Here is a 21,166-nt window from a genome sequence, read left to right as displayed (position 1 = left end):
AACAATTATCTTAAATGGCTTTTACTTTCAAAAATTGTGATTAACCCAATATGTAAACAATTTAATGAGCATTTTCACAACCTCATTTTTACCCTTATTTCATTTTTTTTTTCTTTTTTTTTTTTCTTTTTTTTTTCTTCATTTTTTTTTTTTCCATTTGGACACGTCATAGTAAGGCCATTATATTTAATACAAATTAATGAATTAGAATAATATGGTGGTACAATGGAGCTACAGTACCAAATCCCTTCATAGCTTTTCGGAGAATTTCCGCATCCTGTTCAGCAGAGAATGGGTTGGCTGGCCGAACAGTAGGACGATTTACCTCCCCTTTACCTCCGGCACCACCTGCTATATTCATAGCGCCCATTCCGGCAGTTGCACCCGGAACTCCCTGTAAAAATAAATTTATGTATTATGGGATGTTTACACATTTAATAATGAATATTTAATAAAAATTACATAATCATTATAATTTTCATAAATTCGAAATCAGAAAAAATATATCGGCAATAACTAAATTGAATGAAAATTTATCAATATGAATCTTAATACATTAAGCTGTAGCTTACATAAAACATCTACATGTAGTATGTAAATTTGCTTTTGGAATGCATTTTTTCTGCCACAGAATTTAATACAGGCTTATTTACAGTGTGAATATTTAAAGCAATAAACTAGACTAGAAATAACATCAAAACATGGATTATGTTCCCAGAAACACAAACAGGGTAATTTTGAAGCCTTGTAGTAGTTAGTGACAACCTCACTGAACAACATATGGGAGGCCCATCCAGAGCAATAAGGGTAAAGTGTCTTGCTCAAGGACACAACCTTGACAGCACAGACTGGCCCGTTTCTAAGCTTTCCGAGAAATACAAACGGACACGGTTAGGGACCTTAGCGATTTGATTAAAATCTAGATGGCCATTATCACTACCTTACATGAACATCTAATAACATCCCATAAGGGGATCACATCGGGGTGACCTTTTGGATTAGCCAATCAAATGACTTCTTACGGAATCTTGGAAGTGAATTTTATATGTCCGAATTAGCATGACTAGAGTGCATAGCTTGCAATAATCTGTCAATTTGTTTCAAGTAATTTCGTCCCACAAAGCATATAGCTATATGTACATGCTGTACCGAAATGGTTTGCTGCAGATGCATGCTGTGACGAAATGGTTTGCTTCGAGGACATCGACAAATTGATAATTCGCCCTGAAAGTGAAATACACATATCACAAAGGTCATCAGAATGTGACCCCTTATGGGATGTCGTTAGATGATCATGTAACGTAGTGAGAATGACCATCTTGATTTTAATTAGATAGGAACCTTAGAGCCATGCACCTCGGATCTTTCACCTGAGGTTACGTGGCCCACATTGATGCCCTAACCAACTTAGCTGTCACAGCCCTATATAAGATGTGCAGTACTACATAGCATATCATCATGTGCATGTGATCCATCAACAGTCTCCTTACGACCTTAACCTTTGACCTTGACCTTGGTAGCCAGATAGTCAGATTATGATATTATAAAATCACTCATTGATTCTGACAAAAGTAAGGATGATCTGTTCAACATCAGTTTTCAGAGAGTTTGAAACAACAAAAGATCAGTTCATATCCATATTTAAAGCAGTTATAATTATATGACAAGAATTCCACAGAAGTAGATCTGTCGCCTGCACAGACAATTGGGTGATAACAAGAGTTACGGCATGGAATCAGATTTTCTATTTATAGTAACATAATTTTTTTTTTATTAAGTGACCTTGACCTTTGACCTATTTTATCAGCTTGACCTACCGTTCCTGCATAAGCAGGTTGCTGAGGGGGCTGATGCTGTGGGGCCATTCCCCCTGGTCCCTGTTGGGGGTAGGATGGAGCCCCTCCTCCTTGGTAGCTAGGCTGCTGAGGGGCATACCCCGCGCCACCTGCACCTGCAAAATAAATATTTTCAGACTGAAGAGAGCATCATTTCTTATACCTTATTAATTCACAAATAAGACCCCTCCCCTAGTGTTAAAGTTTAGAACCATATTTATCCTCAGATAAGCCCCCTTCACTAGCGTAAAAGATTTAATAATACATTAAACTCAAATAGGCCTACTCCCCTAATGTAAAAATAGTAACATTTTTAACTGAAATAAGGCCTCCCCTAGTGTAAAAGTTAAGTACCATATTTATTCTAAAATACGGTTTAGTATCAAAATTTGGAGAGGGCTTATTTGTGAACCACTGTTAGCTTACTATCTTGAAATTAAGGATTTCTGCAAAAAATGAAGAAGGGGGATTACTTTTTAGCAGGAGCTTACTTGCAAATAAATATAGTAAAGTGTTATTGTCAGAACAAAATTTATTGCCATTTTAAGCAAAATTTTAGTTGGGAAACAGCTCCCTTGGACAGACATGGGTACAGCTAAGTGGTCAAACACCGTTGGTCAGAGTTTACCTTTCATGAACTGGTGTTCGTGATGTTATACAGTTTCATTTACTTACCTTGGAAGGCTGCTGGCTGTTGCCCTGGGTAACCACCAGCAGCAGGCGGTTGCCCTTGGTATCCACCAGCAGCCGGCTGTTGCCCTGGGTAACCAGCATGTGGCTGAGCAGGATAACTAGTACCACCACCTGTAATTATTCAAAATAAAATCATGATCATTTCGGTTGGATTCTATCCTACAAAAAGCACATGTCCGATAATATACCAATGTCTGGTAATAAGGCCATGACTGATAATAAGCCGGCATGTATGATAATAAGTCCATGTCTGGTAATAAGCCTGTGTATGGTAATAGGTTCATGTCTGGTAATAGGCCCATGTCTGGTAATAAGTCCATGTCTGGTAGTAAGCCCATGTCTGGTAATAAGTGCATGTCTGGTAATAAGTCCATGTCTGGTAGTAAGCCCATGTCTGGTAATAAGTGCATGTCTGGTAATAAGTCCATGTCTGGTAATAGGCCCATGTCTGTTAATAAGTCCATGTCTGGTAATAGGCCCATGTCTGGTAATAAGTCCATGTCTGGTAGTAAGCCCATGTCTGGTAGTAAGCCCATGTCTGGTAATAGTCCATGTCTGTTAATAAGCCCATGTCTGGTAATAAGCCCATGTCTAGTAATAAGTCCATGTCTGGTTATAAGCCCATAGCTGATAATAAGTCCATATCTAATAATAAGCCCATGTCTGGTAATATGTCCATGTCTGGTAATAAGCCCATGTCTGGTAAAAAGTTCATGTCTGGTAATAAGCCCATATCTAGTAATAAGCCCATGTCTGATAATAAGCCAGCCCATGTCTGATAATAAGTCCATATCCGGTAATAAGCCCATGTCTGATAATAAGCCCACCAATCATGCTACAGTTCAACTACATATGATATTTTCACTGTCAACTTTGAGTCTTAAATCATAGATTCATGGATTTTAAATCTGATTAAAATTATCATGATCGATCTGTGCTCCCATGCCATAATTTACACTCTGCTACATCAATGTAGCGAAACATGCGCAAGAGCCTGAGAGAAATGATTCAATCAAATCAATGATATTATATGAACAACGCAAAAGCAAATATTTTCAAATTTAACTTTTTTTTTATTTCAGCTTAGATATACATTGTAAAACAATGTAAATATAGAAATATACCTATACATGTACTTCTATTACCTACAGACGTCTATACGCTCTGTAGAGAGATCACAAGTAGTAACGAGAGGTATTCGATTCTAAAAACCCATTACCTGTTTCAGGTTTCTGGTGCTAAATACCAGTTTCTATCACAGAAGATACTGTTTAACAATAGTAAAGATTTCAGAATGTCAAAGTAAGAAAAATTAAAAGAAAACTAAAAAAAAAAAAAAATTCACAAAAATGACAGGAATTATTACATCCCTTGAAAAAAACAATATACCAGTAATGGTTTTTCTCTAAAGGCGTGAAATACTTTCAATATATATAGTGGGGTTTTTTTCTTGAAAAGCTGTCTGATAACATTTATAAACATTCTTTGAAAAGAGTAAGATTTCCTTATAAGTGAGCTTGTAATCAGACAATATTGAGCATAAAATTTCTGTAAAGTCATTTGAGCTAAAAAACATTCCATGATAATTGAGAAATAAGAAATATTCATTGTTAAGTAAATATTAAACAAAAAATCAATGATATAAATGATTTGTAGGAAACGAAAACTTGATGTGATCCTTAAAATTCTAAATTATTGAAATAGTAAATAGAATACATGTACAATGTCTCTATGATAAACATAAATGATTTTAGCTGTAATTGTCGGCGAGTCCTTAGATCGTATGTCAAATTAGGAACACATGGATGAAATAGGGATGTATGACCCCCTGATTTGAGGTGCTACGATTGTACTGTGCCGCGAATAAGAAAATCATTAAGGTTTTGTTATTTTAATACACACATTTTTATACAATTAGTAATAGTAATCTGACAGTTTGACATCAGTAAAAGCACAAACAAAAACACCGTTTATTAACAATAATAACGCAAATATTTCCATCCAAAATCGACCCAAGTCTGGCAACCATTACGGACCAAATCCAAGATGGCGACGTGCATTTCGGCTTATCGGGTAAATCGGTTAATCGGGTAAAAAGCCCCCGCAAATAGGCAACCCGATTAAGCGGAATGCACTGTAATCTGTACTGGTTTTGAATCATATATAAATTGTTTATGAAAATAATATTTATTTTTATTTATAAGTGCATTCAAAATAATTTGGAAAATATTTGATATTATTAATAATATTAAGAATTTTGTTGACAGTAAAATTTTTTTTTTTTTAACAATTCTTCAATGAATACAAAAACACTTTCAAACATTATTTGTGTCAATCCATGATACAATATTGGGCTTTTATATGAAAATGTATTGAAATTCATATGTTCAACAAATATTTACAAAATTTTTTTTTTTTCTTAATCAAAAAAGAATAGATTATTCAAATTCCTGAAATATTGATGAAAAAAGACAACGTTCATCATATAATGTTTTAAAAATACTTTTACTATGATCATACAAACCTTGAAATGTAACAACGTTCCACAAAAAATATAATTCTCATTCAACAACAATTGGCCAACAGAACAAATTTCATCAAAAATAACTTTTTTCATATGAAATATTAAAATTATAATATTGTAAAGAATTTTTTTACTTTAACCAAAAGGTAGACTCCCATCTTTCCTCAATAGCATATAACAGTTTCAGGAATATATATACCGTATAGCTATCCCTAATGTTCAATGTGAACATTATAATGTTACAATTATTATCTTTGGCCGAGGTGAATATGAACATTCATTAACCTGAATATTGTGATAATAACCGACAAAAAAGTCAGTTGGAAGTGGCTAGTGTTTAACCAAGGCAGTGACACCAGTGCTACCACAGTTTGCTGAATTTGTTTTTCTTTATTTAAGGACACTTTTTTAAAATTAATTTGCATATACAAGCACATGTTATAAGAAAAGCATTTTTTTCTCTTCATATTGGTATGCAAACAAAAACCTAAAATACAAATAATACACATTTTGTATGAGTGAGATCATTTTCATAACCTCATCTTAAAAAAAAAATGTGAGCAAGAAAAAATAATCTTACAAAATGAGACAAAGTTCAAAAACTGATACATGATCAAACATCTCAAAGAAAAAATTAATTTCCAATGAATTGCACAAATTATGAGGTACAGCAAAATGCATTTCTTTGAAACATTTCATACATAAATGGAAGATGGAAAACAACTTCCTTATTCATATGATTTGGAATTGAATCTAATCTCCTTCATATGAAATTAGAAAACTTTCAGTTTTTATATCACATCAACCACCAAATTAACTTAATTAAATGACAACAATGTTATAAATCAAGAAATACACACCTACGGGAATGAGGGGAGGTAACTCATGGCATCACATTTATTCATGACTAGCTATAATGAAACCTCTTACAGGTAAAATCTGATGAATTAATTATCTTCTTTTATTATGCCTGTGCATGTTGAACATAATACATGTAATTATCTTAAAAACGGCTGTACAACATTATAGCACAGGAATTTGCACCCGATAGGTATTTATAGACAAAAATATTAGCCCCAACTCCTACTACATATATTAAAATATTAAAAGACTTGAGCATGGTCAGAAATGGCGGGATTTTCGAAATACATATATTTTTAAATCTAATCAAAATTGACATTGTGTTAAAAAATTGAATTTATTCAAATTTCACCAGAGATATATGAATCTTACAACATCAATGGAATATATTTTATATGACTTGCTACAGTTTTAAATTTTATCTTTTAAATTTAATGAGAACAAATAATTATACATGCACAAAAAGAAAAGCTACATATGTACCATGCTCCGTCACTATACTCCATATATGTAATAATCTTAATAACAATGCTGTTTTTTTTTCAGTTGCTGGAGCATTAATTAAATCCATTTCTACACCATGGGTGCCATTTTAAGCAATTTCGTGAGAAGCAGTGTATCATCAGCAGAGGTTCATCTAGGATTTGGGAAGTACTACACATTATGAAATTTAAGGGGAAATGAAGGGCAACAGTGCCTTGAATTATTCTTTAAATTCTAACATTTTACAGCTATTCTTTGCTATAATTTTTACATATTTCATCAAAATTTGGTGAATTTTTTCGTTTAATGGGATTTTTTCTTGATGGGGAATTTGTTTTTATTCAAAGGGGAAAACACCATCAATGGGGAATACTACCTAATTTCGGTAGTAGATATGGTCTAGATTAACCTCTGATTAGGTACATAGTATAGATGTAAATGATGTAACAACTTAAAGATAAATATAAAATGAAAATCCTTTTTTTTTTTAAATCTGAGAAAAAAATCTCAGACTGCTCTAATTTCCAATTTTCTCAGTAGTTTTATTAAAAACATGTTTCATAATCCCACAATTCGTATTAGGTGTTGAATGATCACAGCATACTTATTAATCACATGATATCTACACAAACAATCCAATGTTTTCTACAAGCAACTGGTGACCAGCATGCGATGAAACCACTGTGTCTTTCTATCAGAAGGACCACCCAAGCTAGCGTTTCCTAATCAGTCTGGACATTAGTAAGGGCGGGGCGGGCCTTGAGGGTAATCTGTAATGAAACAGAAATAAACATCTGTCAGGACTGTTTATTTATCTTAAAAGTCTTTTATCAATAATAAAAAAAAAAAAATAAAAAAAAAAAAAATGGAATAGAAACAGGTAGAGAGAAAGGTTTTCTTAAGAATTTCTTCAGTAAAAATTAATGCAGTCATCAATATTTTTGCTAATTTCAACGTTAGGAATCTGTTATTTCATAGACTCAGTTTGATTATCAGCCTGTTTCCTACTCTAACTCTGACCTAACATTTACTGCCACATGTTCTGACAAAGATAAAATTTCCATTATTAAGATATTTTAATAACAGACGTAGTTTCTCAAAGTTGAAAAGAATTAATTTGTATTCAACCTACATAAACCTGGTGTGCACAGTTCCAACCATCTTTGTGAAATATATTATGGACTTTATTTCAGGTTTTGGTAGATTCTTTAAATGATAAACATACATATACATTATGTACTTTTAACTTACTTATTTTAGTGGTTATCTTATTTTAGTGGTTATCTGATTTTAGTGGTTATCTGATTTTAGTGCTTTTCACACTGAAAGTATTCGGCTAATTTATGACTGTGCTAATTACACTGTCTTTATACATTGTGTTGCTTCTTTTGTCAAGAATTTTGTAAGTGCTAATTCGTCTTTGCGCATATCTATTTGAATTTGGGTATGCGCTAAAATTTGATTAGCACCCAGTATGCCAAAATCATTACATTTACCGGTACATTGTCAAACCTGTCCTATGTGACCTTCCCAGGGAGGTAATAACAAGAGGCCCATGGGGCCTGTATCGCTCACCTGGTTGGATTTGACCAAAGAAATAATGAAGTCCAGACTCTCTGAGTTTACAACATGCATTTATAACTTTATGACAAGTAGCGATTTAAAGGAATTGCCTTAATTTCCCCTATTGGGCCCTGCCCCTCAGGCCCCTTGGGGGTCAGAGTCACCATTTATGCAAAATCTGATCCCCTTCCCCGAAGGATGTTTCTGACCAAATTGGGTTCAAATCCATTCATAACTTTATGACTAGTAGCGATTTGAAGGAATTACCTCTATTTCCCCATTAGGCCCCGCCCCTTTGGCCCCTTGGGGGTCAGAGTCACCATTTATGCAAAATCTGTTCCCCTTCCCCAAAGGATGTTTCTGACCAAATTGGGTTCAAATCCATTCATAACTTTATGACTAGTAGCGATTTAAAGGAATTGCCTTAATTTCCCCTATTGGGCCCTGCCCCTCAGGCCCCTTGGGGGTCAGAGTCACCATTTATGCAAAATCTGATCCCCTTCCCCGAAGGATGTTTCTGACCAAATTGGGTTCAAATTCATTCATAACTTTATGACTAGTAGCGATTTGAAGGAATTACCTCTATTTCCCCATTAGGCCCCGCCCCTTTGGCCCCTTGGGGGTCAGAGTCACCATTTATGCAAAATCTGTTCCCCTTCCCCAAAGGATGTTTCTGACCAAATTGGGTTCAAATCCATTCATAACTTTATGACTAGTAGCGATTTAAAGGAATTGCCTTAATTTCCCCTATTGGGCCCTGCCCCTCAGGCCCCTTTGGGGTCAAAGTCACCATTTATGCAAAATCTGATCCCCTTCCCCGAAGGATGTTTCTGACCAAATTGGGTTCAAATCCATTCATAACTTTATGACTAGTAGCGATTTGAAGGAATTACCTCTATTTCCCCATTAGGCCCCGCCCCTTTGGCCCCTTGGGGGTCAGAGTAACCATTTATGCAAAATCTGTTCCCCTTCCCCAAAGGATGTTTCTGACCAAATCGGGTTCAAATCCATTCATAACTTTATGACTAGTAGCGATTTGAAGGAATTACCTCTATTTCCCCATTAGGCCCCGCCCCTTTGGCCCCTTCGGGGTCAGAGTCACCATTTATGCAAAATCTGTTCCCCTTCCCCAAAGGATGTTTCTGACCAAATTGGGTTCAAATCCATTCATAACTTTATGACTAGTAGCGATTTAAAGGAATTGCCTCAATTTCCCCTATTGGGCCCCGCCCCTCAGGCCCCTTGGGGGTCAGAGTCACCATTAATGCAAAATCTGATCCCCTTCTGCCAAGGATGTTTCTGACCAAATTTGGTCAAAATCCAATAAGAACTTTATGACAAGTAGCGATTTGAAGCAAATGTTGACGGACGGACGACGGACGACGGACGCTGCTGTAAGGGCGGGGCGGGCCTTGAGGGTAATCTGTAATGAAACAGAAATAAACATCTGTCAGGACTGCTTATTTATCTTAAAAGTCTTTTATCAATAAAAATATAAATAATAATTTAAAAAAAAAAAAAAAAACAGAAAAGGACAAGTAGAGAGAGAAAGGTTTTCTTAAGAATTTCTTCAGTAAAAATTAATGCAGTCATTAATATTTTTGCTAATTTCAAAGTTAGGAAACTGTTAGGTACTTCATAGACACTGTTTGATTATCAGCCTGTTTCCTACGTATACTTGCTCTAACTTTGACCATACATTTACTGCCACATGCTCTGACAAAGATAAAATTTCCATTATTAAGATATTTTAATAACAGATACAGTTTCTCAAAGTGGAAAAGAATTAATTTGTATTCAACCTACATAAACCTGGTGTGCACAGTTCCAACCATCTTTGTGAAATATATTATGGAATTTATTTCAGGTTTTGGCAGATTGATCAATAGTCCCTCCCTTAATTTTATCAAAGGAAAACTTTATAGATCTTCAGGAAAGTTCTTGGTTTGTTTTTGTTTTAAAGTCCTATTAACAGCCAGGGTCATTTAAAGACGTGCCAGGTTTTGGAGGTGGAGGAAAGCCGGAGTACCTGGAGAAAAACCACCAGCCTACAGTCAGTACCTGGCAACTGCCCCACGTAGGTTTCGAACTCGCAACCCAGAGGTGGAGGGCTAGTGATAAAGTGTCAGGACACCTTAACAACTTGGCCACCGCGGCCCTCTCAGAGAAAGTTCTTTAAATAATAAACATATATATACTTTTAACATACTTATTTTAGTGGTTATCTTATTTTAGTGGTTATCTTATTTTAGTCCTTTTCACACTGAAAGTATTCGGCTAATTTATGACTGTGCTAATTACACTGTCTTTATACATTGTGTTGCTTCTTATGTCAAGAATTTTGTAAGTGCTAATTTGTCTTTGCGCATATCTATTTGAATTTGGGTATGCGCTAAAATTTGATTAGCACGCAGTATGCCAAAATCATTACATTTACCGGTACATTGTCAAACCTGTCCTATGTGACCTTCCCAGGGAGGTAATAAAAAGGTCACATAAGACAGGTGGTCACTTAATCCAGGTTTAGGTAACTAGTATTGTAAATAACATTTGAAGGGTAAAATATGGTCACATGCGAGAGGGAGGCAATTAATTCAGGTGGTCTTTAAAAACAGGTTTCACTGTATTTATATTAGCACCTTTACATCTTTTCATTCAGATCACAGTTTTGGCAGTATAAAGAAATTTGGCAATATACAGAGGTAAAGTGAAACATTTAAAAGAATGGTTAAGTCAAAAGATTGAAGTGCCAGGACATTTATAAGTAAGCAAAAGAGCAAATGAATTTAAACCTAGGGATGTTACCTAGAATATTGATGAAATTTGAAAAGAAAAAAAAAATATTCAGGTTTAATAAAATTGTTACATTAGATGTTATCTTATTACAATATTTATTTCAAAGTGTATAAATAAATTAGTACAAGAGGATTAATAAACGAGAAAATGCATCAAAAATAATTTCCATTTTTGACCATTTGATTAAATATGGACACCAGACAAAGCAGGACAACTTGGGTGTTTCCTTAAACCCTTTCACCCCTATTGACCATATTGGACTTCAAATGATGAATGAATGGCAGAGTCCACTAAAGTTTCTAAGGGTTGAAAGGGTTAAATATCTAAAATTAGAATTCAGCACACTACACAGACAACAGTTCACATGGAGTTAGTACTTACTTGGATATCCTCCAGGTGGAGGCTGGGCAGGGTATCCGGGTTGCGCTGGGTAACCTGCTGGTTGTCCCGGGTAACCAACTGGCTGGTTATAACCGGCTGGTGGAGGGACGGTCCCTGTAGTCATAACGACAAAATTACTAGTGCTGATAATATTTCGCAAATAAACAGTAATGTGTGATAACATTCATTTTATGGACACTGACAAAATTCTTCACTAATTAAGTGTGATTTTCCTGTGTTAAAGAATCAGCATGATTATAAATTTATCCATTGTATAATAATTCCCATATAATTGGGTTCTCATATATGTGGCAAAGCAAACTCAAATTGGACTAAAATCACTTTCTCATTAAAATCAATAGTTAAAAACTCTTCAGCTAATGTTTGCTTGTAAATATTTATTGATGAATTCATCACAACTTTGAAGCATTTGAAAAATATGTTTGATATCTTTATCTCCTGCCATTTGTGTATCTCTAGAATTGCTATTGCTTTATCAAATGAAAATTAATGATCTTTGCCAATGCAACTTTTTACTTTTAATCAATCTTTATTTATTTTACAACAATTACAAAACAAGCTTTATCAACTGATCTAAAATCATGCTTGTTGGCCATGATGGAAGCGCACAATGGGTCTTACTGTGGGAGGAAACAGGAGTACCAGGGGGAAACCCATGTTGTTGGGCAAGTGATCCCAAACCTTTTCACGACGAACGGGGAATCAAGATGAAAGATAATTTTGTTACCACTGTGCCACCTGACCACACTTTATACAATATATGTATTTGTCAATGACTTCAAAATATTCTTTTTTTAAATATCATCTTATAAATACGAATAGAAATACTGCTGAAAAAATGTATATAAAATATAAATGTATCAATAAAATTATTGAAAACATAGTTCAAAATGCAATCCTTTTAATTATTGTGATGAAAGCAATTTGAAGATCTTCTTTCCATTTTGACAAAAAAGAAACGACAACATTATCATTAGCCCTTTCACCCCTATTGACCATATTGGACTTCAAATTATGAAAGAATTAGTATACGATGTCATGTTCCCTACCTTGAGGGTATCCCCCAGGATACGCTGGATTTGGGGCGGCTGGATAGGCTGCCCCTGGGGCCGCAAAACCTCCGGCACTGTAATTTCCCTGCGCAGGAGGGGGGACAACTCCAGGCACCATCCCTGGAGCACCGTATCCTGGTTGAGCAGGGTAACCTGGTTGTGCCGGGTAGCCAGGTTGTGGATGATGGTGACCATGAGCTCCGCCATGATATCCTGGAGCACCCTAAAATGGAGACATTATAAAATTACTCTTGAAGAAAATAATAAGAAAGATAATTCTGTTTCGAAAACTATATACTGACAAATCTGTAAATTCAGTGCAAATGTAAATACATTTCCAAAATTTCAATTATCTGTACTCCCTGCCAAATCCCTGGTTACGAGTTTTACATGTTTGTTATTAGAGTCATATAATCCTGACATCTGCATAACGAAATTAAATATTTCATGTTTCCGCTCCAGTTTAGATTATATACAGTAACTATTGTTTGTTTGTTTGTTTTTGTTTAAAGTCCTATTAACAGCCAGGGTCATTTAAGGACATGCCAGGTTTTGGAGATGGAGGAACGCCGGAGTACCCGGAGAAAAACCACCAGGCCTACAGTCAGTACCTGGCAACTGCCCCACTTAGGTTTCGAAGTCGCAACCCAGAGGTGGAGGGCTAGTGTTAAAGTGTCGGGACACCTTAACCACTCGGCCAACACGGCCCCCATATACAGTAGTATCATCCTCTGTCAATTTGGTAGTCAGGTCAACCATAAACAATACACAGGTGTCCTTTATAGACAGGTATTATCTATACATAAGTGGAATGGACCGAAAATTATTCACACTACAGACATGGACATTATAGACAGATCTTTACAATTCTGAAGTGGTTTTATAAGAGAGGTATTCACTATACACAGGTGGTCAATTTAAAAAGGTATTTAGTGTAGGTGGAGGTCTTTATGAACAGCTAATTACTATCAATATATGGTATTTTTAGACAAGCGTTCACAATATACAAGTGGCCTTTATAGATAAATGTTAGTCATGTATACAAGTGGCCTTTATAGGGAGGTGATGACCACATACAAGTGACCTTTATAGGGAGGTGATGACCACATACAAGTACATATATTTGTAACCTTTATAGGGAGGTGATGACCATTTACATGCGGCATTTATAGGGAGGTGATGACCACATACAAGTGACCTTTATAGGGAGGTGATGACCACATACAAGTACATATATTTGTAACCTTTATAGGGAGGTGATGACCACATACAAGTGGCCTTTATAGGGAGGTGATGACCACATACAAGTGGTCTTTATAGGGAGGTGACGACCACATACAAGTGGCCTTTATAGGGAGGTGATGACCATATACAAGTGGCCTTTATAGGGAGGTGACGACCACATACAAGTGGCCTTTATAGGGAGGTGATGACCACATACAAGTGGCCTTTATAGGGAGGTGATGACCACATACAAGTGGTCTTTATAGGGAGGTTTTGACCACATACACATGGCCTTTATAGGGAGGTTTTGACCACATACAAGTGACCTTTATAGGGAGGTGATGACCATAAACAAGTGGCCTATATAGACAGGTGTTTACCATAATTCTGTTAATGGGACATGAAACAAAATCAATCAAACCAAATGTTTACCATATGCAAATGGCCTTTATAGGGAGGTGTTCACCATATACACATGGCCATTATAGGCAGGTATTAAAATATATATATACAATTAGTCAATATACAGGTTATTATCTTATAATTGTTAATAATCTGAGTTTTCATTAGATATTTTTGTTTGTGAATTGCAATGTAGATTATACTTACTGGAAGAACTGTTCCTTTTGGCAGATGTCCCTGAATAATAAAACATGAGAAAAAAAAATCAATTGTATCTTTATTCAAATGCTTATATGCCTGGATCATAGATATCACTCATTTTCCTAGAATTTTAAACACAAGCTATAAGTTTGTAATATAATAAAGATCATATAGAATTTATCATTTTTTCATTTAAGCATCATTAAATTTTAATTTTTTAACAATTAAAATTACTTCAACGTTTCTTTTATAACAAAAATTGAAAACTTAACTACTAGTATAATTTTGGACCCAAATTCACTTTGGTCTACAGCTACAAGTAGCCAATGCATTTATCTTAACCCACTGAGATACATGCATGTATGAGTTGAAATGAGTATTGATAAATTTATTGTTGACACAATTAATCAAAGTTTGAATAATTCGAAGTTTGGCATTGTACCCGAATTATTAGATAAAGTGTATATTATACTTAGTCTACCTTTTTCATTTGTTTTTTCATCTTCTTTCTCATCTTCCTCTCATGTTTGGGGAGATGTTTGTACTCATTATCTGAGCTGTCAGATGATGAGGATGAGGATGAACTGCTGCTGCTGCTGTGACCATGATGCTTGTTCTTTTTGTGTTTACCCATGTTTCTACAAATTAACAAATTTATAAAGAGTGATTGTACATGTTTACCTTAATGACAATACATCAGTATTTCGTTGAGTAATCAGTAAACATCAGTATATCAGATCATATCTAACATGTGTATGTACAAAATGTACATAATTATAATTAGGGGACAGAACGACTAGGGGGGGCAGACTACGAAAGGCCGGAACAACTTGATTAGGAGATTCCTCTTTGACCATTCACCAAATATTGATGAATATTTATTGCTTATGAAGGATCATATAACATGACTAGAACTGTACATGTTGGCGTCTGGAATGATGATAGAAATCCTATATACTGATCATTTTCAGAATCTAGTACATAAATAATTAAGTAAATCCAGTACACTCGAGTATCGAATATATATTTAGTCTACACTACACATGTACATGATACAGAATATGTAAGTAATAGACTTCACTGGGGCAGTGAGCTGCAGTGCAGCAAGTACTGAAAACCACAGGGGCTCTGTTTCGGATTTCTGAGCAACATATCAGAGACATATAAAGAAATACATCAGTTAACAATCACAACACTATAAATTGAGTATACATATACATTCCAAAAACTTTTTTAAAAATCGCGGTTATCGATGTATAAAAAAATTACATCGATAACCCAGATTTTGTGTTTTGTCATGTTACTCAGAAATTCCAAAACCGAGCCCCTGTGCTGAAAACAACACCAGCTTCAAGACAAGACACGCCCCTCTGGGTTTGCCGCGCACAATTCCACTTTAGAAGACGCATATTAACATTCGAAATATTTTGCGTCTGTTTAACACATTTAGAGCTGAAATCAACCACAAGAAAGTATAATCATGACCTGGCATTAATGTTCGTTTTACCTGTTTCGCAAATGCTATCAGGAAATGAAATTCTTCAATGAGAACTCTTCTGCGTCAAAAGTCACAAAAATCAATCCAGAGTAAACTTCCGGAAAATCGTTGACGAATCAACCTACATCGTATCGTCAAGATCTGGTTTAGTAAGAATTGTGTAATCTTTTGATTAAATGATTGTCATCTTGAATTTATGTAGCGATCCAAATTCTTAGTCTTACATGAAATAATGATTATGGAGGAAAGGGTATTCGTTGCTCCACCATTAAAGACGGACTAATATACATGTAGGCTGACATGTCATCAATCAGTCTGTTACAGACGTTTCGCCCCAATGTCACAATGTCCCATGCCACAATGTCCCAATTTTTTTCCCTAATGTCCCAAATATCTGTCACAATGTCCCAAGGAGGGTGTCACAATGCCCCAAATTATTTGGGACATTGTGCCTTTCATTACCACAATGTCCCAAAATACCTTGCCACAATGTCCCAAAAATATTTCTCAGGTATATTGCACATAACTACATCTATCAATGTCTATTACTACGATAATATTGGTAACACCATGGACATATGACTTTGAAAACTGGTTTTCTAAGGCATGTAATTTTTTTTATCGGATGGATTTAAGATGTCATATTTCGTTTTGATGTTATCTGTTTATGGTTCTGTTCTTAAGAATATATAAAAAAAGAAACATGATATATATACGTTCCGATATATAAATCCTGATGTACTTAATAAAATATAAAAAGAAACATGATATATACGTTCCGATATATATGCCCCGTTGAACTTAAGAATATATAAAAAGAAACATGATATATACGTTCCGATATTCACTCTCACAACTTTCCATCTATTTAACACATGAGAAATATTTTTGGGACATTGTGGTAACATTTGGGACATTGTGGCAAGGTATTTTGGGACATTGTGGTAATGACAGGCACAATGTCCCAAATAATTTGGGACATTGGGACATTGTGACACCCTCCTTGGGACATTGTGACAGAAATTTGGGACATTAGGAAAAAAAATTGGGACATTGTGGCATGGGACATTGTGACATTGGGGCGAAACGTCTGGCACCCCTCGTCCCTAGTAGAGCCACGTCGCTTTTTTTAAAACAGACATACATGCGTATATAACCGTGCTTTCTATTTTCAGATGACAAAGCAAAGCAGATGGTGAAGATTTTAAGCAATGGGGACATCGTTCCCGATAATGACCCCAGGGCATCCACTGCAACTGGCAGTTCATCAAATTCTCAGCAACCTCGCCAAAGACAGGTACAAAATTAAATTCTGCTAAAACTCTTGAATTTGTGTCCTTTAACATCAGAGTTATGAAAATTTGTCTTCATCTTTACACGAAATATTATGCCGTGGTGTGGCGTCCATCGTCCACCTGTCAACTTTTTCATTGAAATAACTTCTTCTTAATAAGTAATAACCAAAAGGTGCAGGGACATGATATTATGCCTGTAGCATCCTGGGGTGAAGGGCTACCAAGTTTGTTCAAATAAATAACCTTGACCTTCATTCAAGGTCACATGGGTCAATTAGGCTATAATCTTCAAACAACTTCTTAATAACCAAGAGGCATAGCTATAGGGACTTGATATTGAGTCTGTAGCATGCAAGGGTGAAGGACTACAAAGTTTGTTCAAATAAATGACCTTGACCTTCATTCAAGGTAACATTGGTCAGATAGGCTAAAATCTTAAAACAACTTCTTCATTATAACCAAAAGGCACAGGAACTTGATGCTGGACATGTCTGTAGCATGCTGGGGTGAAGGGCTATCAAGTTTGTTCAAATGAATGACATTGACCTACATTCAAGGTCAAAGGGGTGAAATAGGCTTTAATCTTTAAACAATGATTTTGCTATGGTCAAGGGTTACTGAGACATGATATTAGTCCAATAGTATTCTGGAATGAAGGACTAGAAAATGTATTGACATGAATAAACCTAGCTTACTCTGATATTTGAATAAAGTTGTAATCAGTATAGTATCTGTAGAAATGACCTCAATCAACTTCAAAGTTGCTGTAGAGCCAGATGAGCGATATAGGCCCATTGGGCCTCCTGTTTAAAAAAACTACCTTTTTCTAAATCAAACAAACAAAAAAATGGTTTAACGGAAATATTATGTGAAGCTGAGTTCATGAAAAGTAATTATGAAGTAATATTAGCATTAAAAACAAGAGGTCCAAAGGGCCTGCATCACTCACATTATTTGAGTATTTCAGCATCCATGACAAAACATGTACACTCATTTAATTATGCCCTCGCCATGAAAAATGGGGGGGGGGGGCGGCCATATATTGTTACTCTAGCCCGAGTTTCCTCTGGCCCCGACACCATCAGACATGGTGTCAGGACCAGAGGAAACTCAGGCTAATTGTTACCCATGCCTATCTCATCCCGTACCGTTGCAATATAACTAGCTAACCTCAGGAACTGCTGATGTGTTCCTCACCAAGGAACAGACATTTTCTAGTCTATATTTATATCATAGATATTTTTCCATTTTGGGATGAGCCTCTAGATCTTGGTACAATACACGAAAGTCAACACCTCCCTGTATTTGAAAATTCTTTTCTTTCCCCCTTTTGAGCTCCAACCCCACTACTCCCTTACATTGTTAGTAGACGCGTTTTTGGTATGTAGTTACAAAATAAATTTCATGACTTGATATTGAATTATTTTTGTAAAAAAAAAATGTTATGTAATTGATGTCTGGCTTAAAGGTTCAAGATTATTGGCATTATAATTGATAAAAAAGAAAATATTTTCTTAAATAAAACTGAACCAGTCATATGGGGAATTTTAATGGCAAGTGGAAAATAATTCTACTTGGGAGATTTACCCATAAATATTGAAGAAGAGGCTAGATTGAACCCTGGGGCCCTGTCCAGTGAAAAACTAGAATCACAGAAACTGTACTCACAACTATAATGAGAAAAGAGATTAGAAGAAGTCTTAGACCTAAGTTATTGTATGTACTATCTTTTGTTGTATACATGATACCCTAAATTTGTCACCATGGTCTATATCTCTTTGTACCATTGTCATGGGATCAGGGTTTACTTCACTTGAAAGATGTAATTTTTTTACAGAGAAGTTGTATCATATTCTATCATGAGTAAATATTTCTTTTTCCTAGGGATTTGTTCGTCATGATGAGGCAGGACAACAACAATATGGACAACAAGTTTCAATATTTGAGATTGCCAATCAGAAGCTACAGGGATTAGGAATTCCGAGCTGGAATCTTGGACAATACACTGTACAGCCAATCGTAACAGTAGGCTGCCTTATAGCGCTAATGGTATTTGGACTACCCGGAATTATATTTGCAGCAGTTTTATTCTTCGTTGTAAACTGGAGTCAGCAAAGTTCGAGACAACAGAACAATCCTGGTGGGCCAAGACAGCCAAGGGGAAATAACTGGGGTGGGGGTGGGCATCGATTAGGATGAATTGGAATGAAAGGGCTTAATTAAAAGTGTGTAGTACATAGTATTTACTCCAACATAAGAAGTACATTTTAGTCCAAACAAAAGAAATCTCTTTCTGTCCAAGGTTTCAGTGCCTCTTATAAACCACATAAAATTTTTGGCTTACTTTCGGCAGCATGGGGGGAAATTCTGAAATGCAGTTTTGAAAAACACCATATGCTAAATCTGAACCATAATTTCATTGCAAAAAGAAAAACAGGATTTGTAACAATTATTTTGTTAGGCCTGCCCTCGGTAACAATTCAGGGATCTTATATTTTCACTGAAATTTTGTTTGTACAATGAATATGATTTGTGAATGCAGAGAAAATTTGTGTACTTCATCTTCAGTAGGACTAGCTTGTGGCTCAGTTTACCATATCCCTATTTGGAGGAATTTTTTCTTCAATTCAAACATATTTTTCCAGGATTTCTCAGCTTATCATACTGTCTGTCCTACCAAGTTATTATTTTTCAAGCGTGTGTAAAAATTATTACAATTTATAAATGGCACTTGTTTTTCATATCTAAGCAAGGTTGCAGATAATTCATTTGTGTTGGAATGTATGTCAATCAATGCAATACTGATTAAATAATACAAGAATTTCATTTGACACTTGAGATATGGCTATCGCTCCCCATAATTGAGTTTGACTCTGATGTTTGCAAGCTTAAGGCCATATCTATTTTACATGTACATTGTATATCCCTTTAGATTTGCGACTTGAGTTCTATTGCTAAATGTCAAAGGTTGTGATGTTGTAGTACATGTGTATGTACCCCAATATTCAGTAGTACTATGCAGAAAACACAGATTCAATATTTATATGATACTACATTTACTTTTAAATTCTATTTATCATGTGATAATCCGAAGGGTTCTGATATGTTAATGTATCGCCTTTAAAGCTGCCTTATGGTGATTTAACATCAGAATTCTTACCTACAGAAAACGAAGCAATTTTTCTGACCCACTCTCAGGTCAGGGCTTAAACAATATTTGGAGAACGATGAACAGGGAGTTAAATATATATGTAAGCTAATAAAATATTGTCTTACATTTTAATCAATGTACATTATGTATACCTTTTATGTGTCAGGTTGAAGGGAACAGGGGAAATAATTATCAATGCTGACCTGAGGGTGGGTTGGGAAAATTGCTTGTTTTCTGTATGTAAGAAGTTCTGACCTATCTGCATAGATAGAAAGAAAATTTGGACTAATCATTTGATGGCTTCTATTTAAAGAAGTAAAACTTATCACTATATTTTTACATACATCATCACAGGATCAGTGAAAAAGAATAATATGGCCAACTTTCATCTGCAACATAACTTAAATTAAGATTTCTCATAGGAAAGCATCAGAATTTAAAGGGAAAATTTTAGTTCTGGAACCTTCCTTTAGTACTGATATACTTTTCTATTGAAAAATTGAAGTTAAGGAAAATGGATGAAACTGGCCCGAGGTAGTCGACTTAGAAACTCACATCCAACAATATCAGTCTGTTGACATATCATTATATTGTCACTAGCAGCATATAATTGTTGTACAGTATGTGTTCAGGTGATAAATTTAAATTTGATTTTCATATTGTTGAAATTTAAATGTATTTAAATCTTCAACCTTGTGCAATAGATGTTAAGATTTTTTTTTATATATTGTATTACCAAAAAGTGACTATTTTAATATGAAACTTCAAACACATTATGTGTGTTGTAACAATAAATATGTTCATTGTCACCTGCCATTCATAAATTTCTACTCTCAGTGTCATTTTTTTGGGTCAGAGATTACCAAAATTTCTGTTTGGATATCAACTTCTAATTTGAGAAATTCCCAATGAAACATGACTTCACCTTTAAGATGAGGACAGGCAAGGGGTCAAAGGTCACATCTGGGCGTTACTTGCCAGGACAGCAATTTTTGGTTCTACAAACATATTTTGTATTAGATCTAGTAGCATACACCCTTAAGTTATAAATGTAAAACATTGAGGTGGAGGACACAAGGCATCACTTTAGTAGGATTGGATCAGAATTAAATACATTTGTATATAGACAGAATGGTCATTTGTTTTGAAATGTATATCATAAAAATAAATTATTGATTAAAAACTA

The 21,166-nt window shown here is 35.2% G+C and overlaps 2 protein-coding genes across 2 annotated transcripts in view; one reads left to right on the top strand and one right to left on the bottom strand.

Moving 5' to 3' along the window:
• The window catches only part of LOC117338830 (annexin A7-like), a 24,784-nt gene extending 9,168 nt beyond the window's left edge, over window positions 1-15,616 (bottom strand). Inside the window, exons 1-8 of the mRNA XM_033900190.1 lie at window positions 15,544-15,616; window positions 14,518-14,674; window positions 14,043-14,072; window positions 12,207-12,432; window positions 11,137-11,250; window positions 2,511-2,639; window positions 1,818-1,951; window positions 241-394 (exon numbers count right to left, since the gene is read on the bottom strand). Of these exons, the coding sequence (XP_033756081.1) occupies window positions 241-394; window positions 1,818-1,951; window positions 2,511-2,639; window positions 11,137-11,250; window positions 12,207-12,432; window positions 14,043-14,072; window positions 14,518-14,670 (940 nt within the window). The 5' untranslated portion in view covers window positions 14,671-14,674; window positions 15,544-15,616. The remainder of the gene's footprint in view (window positions 1-240; window positions 395-1,817; window positions 1,952-2,510; window positions 2,640-11,136; window positions 11,251-12,206; window positions 12,433-14,042; window positions 14,073-14,517; window positions 14,675-15,543) is intronic.
• Window positions 15,601-21,166, top strand: LOC117338840 (protein FAM241B-like). Its single transcript, XM_033900202.1, has 3 exons — window positions 15,601-15,683; window positions 16,710-16,831; window positions 18,714-21,166. Exons 2-3 carry the CDS (start codon window positions 16,727-16,729, stop codon window positions 19,026-19,028), a joined length of 420 nt encoding a protein of 139 aa, XP_033756093.1. The 5' UTR covers window positions 15,601-15,683; window positions 16,710-16,726; the 3' UTR covers window positions 19,029-21,166.

Source organism: Pecten maximus, chromosome 1, assembly GCF_902652985.1.
Source record: "Pecten maximus chromosome 1, xPecMax1.1, whole genome shotgun sequence".
NCBI classification, from domain to species: Eukaryota; Metazoa; Mollusca; class Bivalvia; order Pectinida; family Pectinidae; genus Pecten; species Pecten maximus.
This window is presented reverse-complemented; position numbering and strand designations above follow the sequence as displayed.

What these genes read in the sequence shown, in the direction of transcription:
- LOC117338840 (XM_033900202.1), top strand. Translation starts at nt 16,727, where the DNA reads ATGGTGAAGATTTTAAGCAATGGGGACATCGTTCCCGATAATGACCCC. An exon ending in AGCAACCTCGCCAAAGACAG is followed by an intron (nt 16,832 to 18,713) that starts GTACAAAATTAA and finishes TCTTTTTCCTAG; the next exon opens with GGATTTGTTCGTCATGATGA.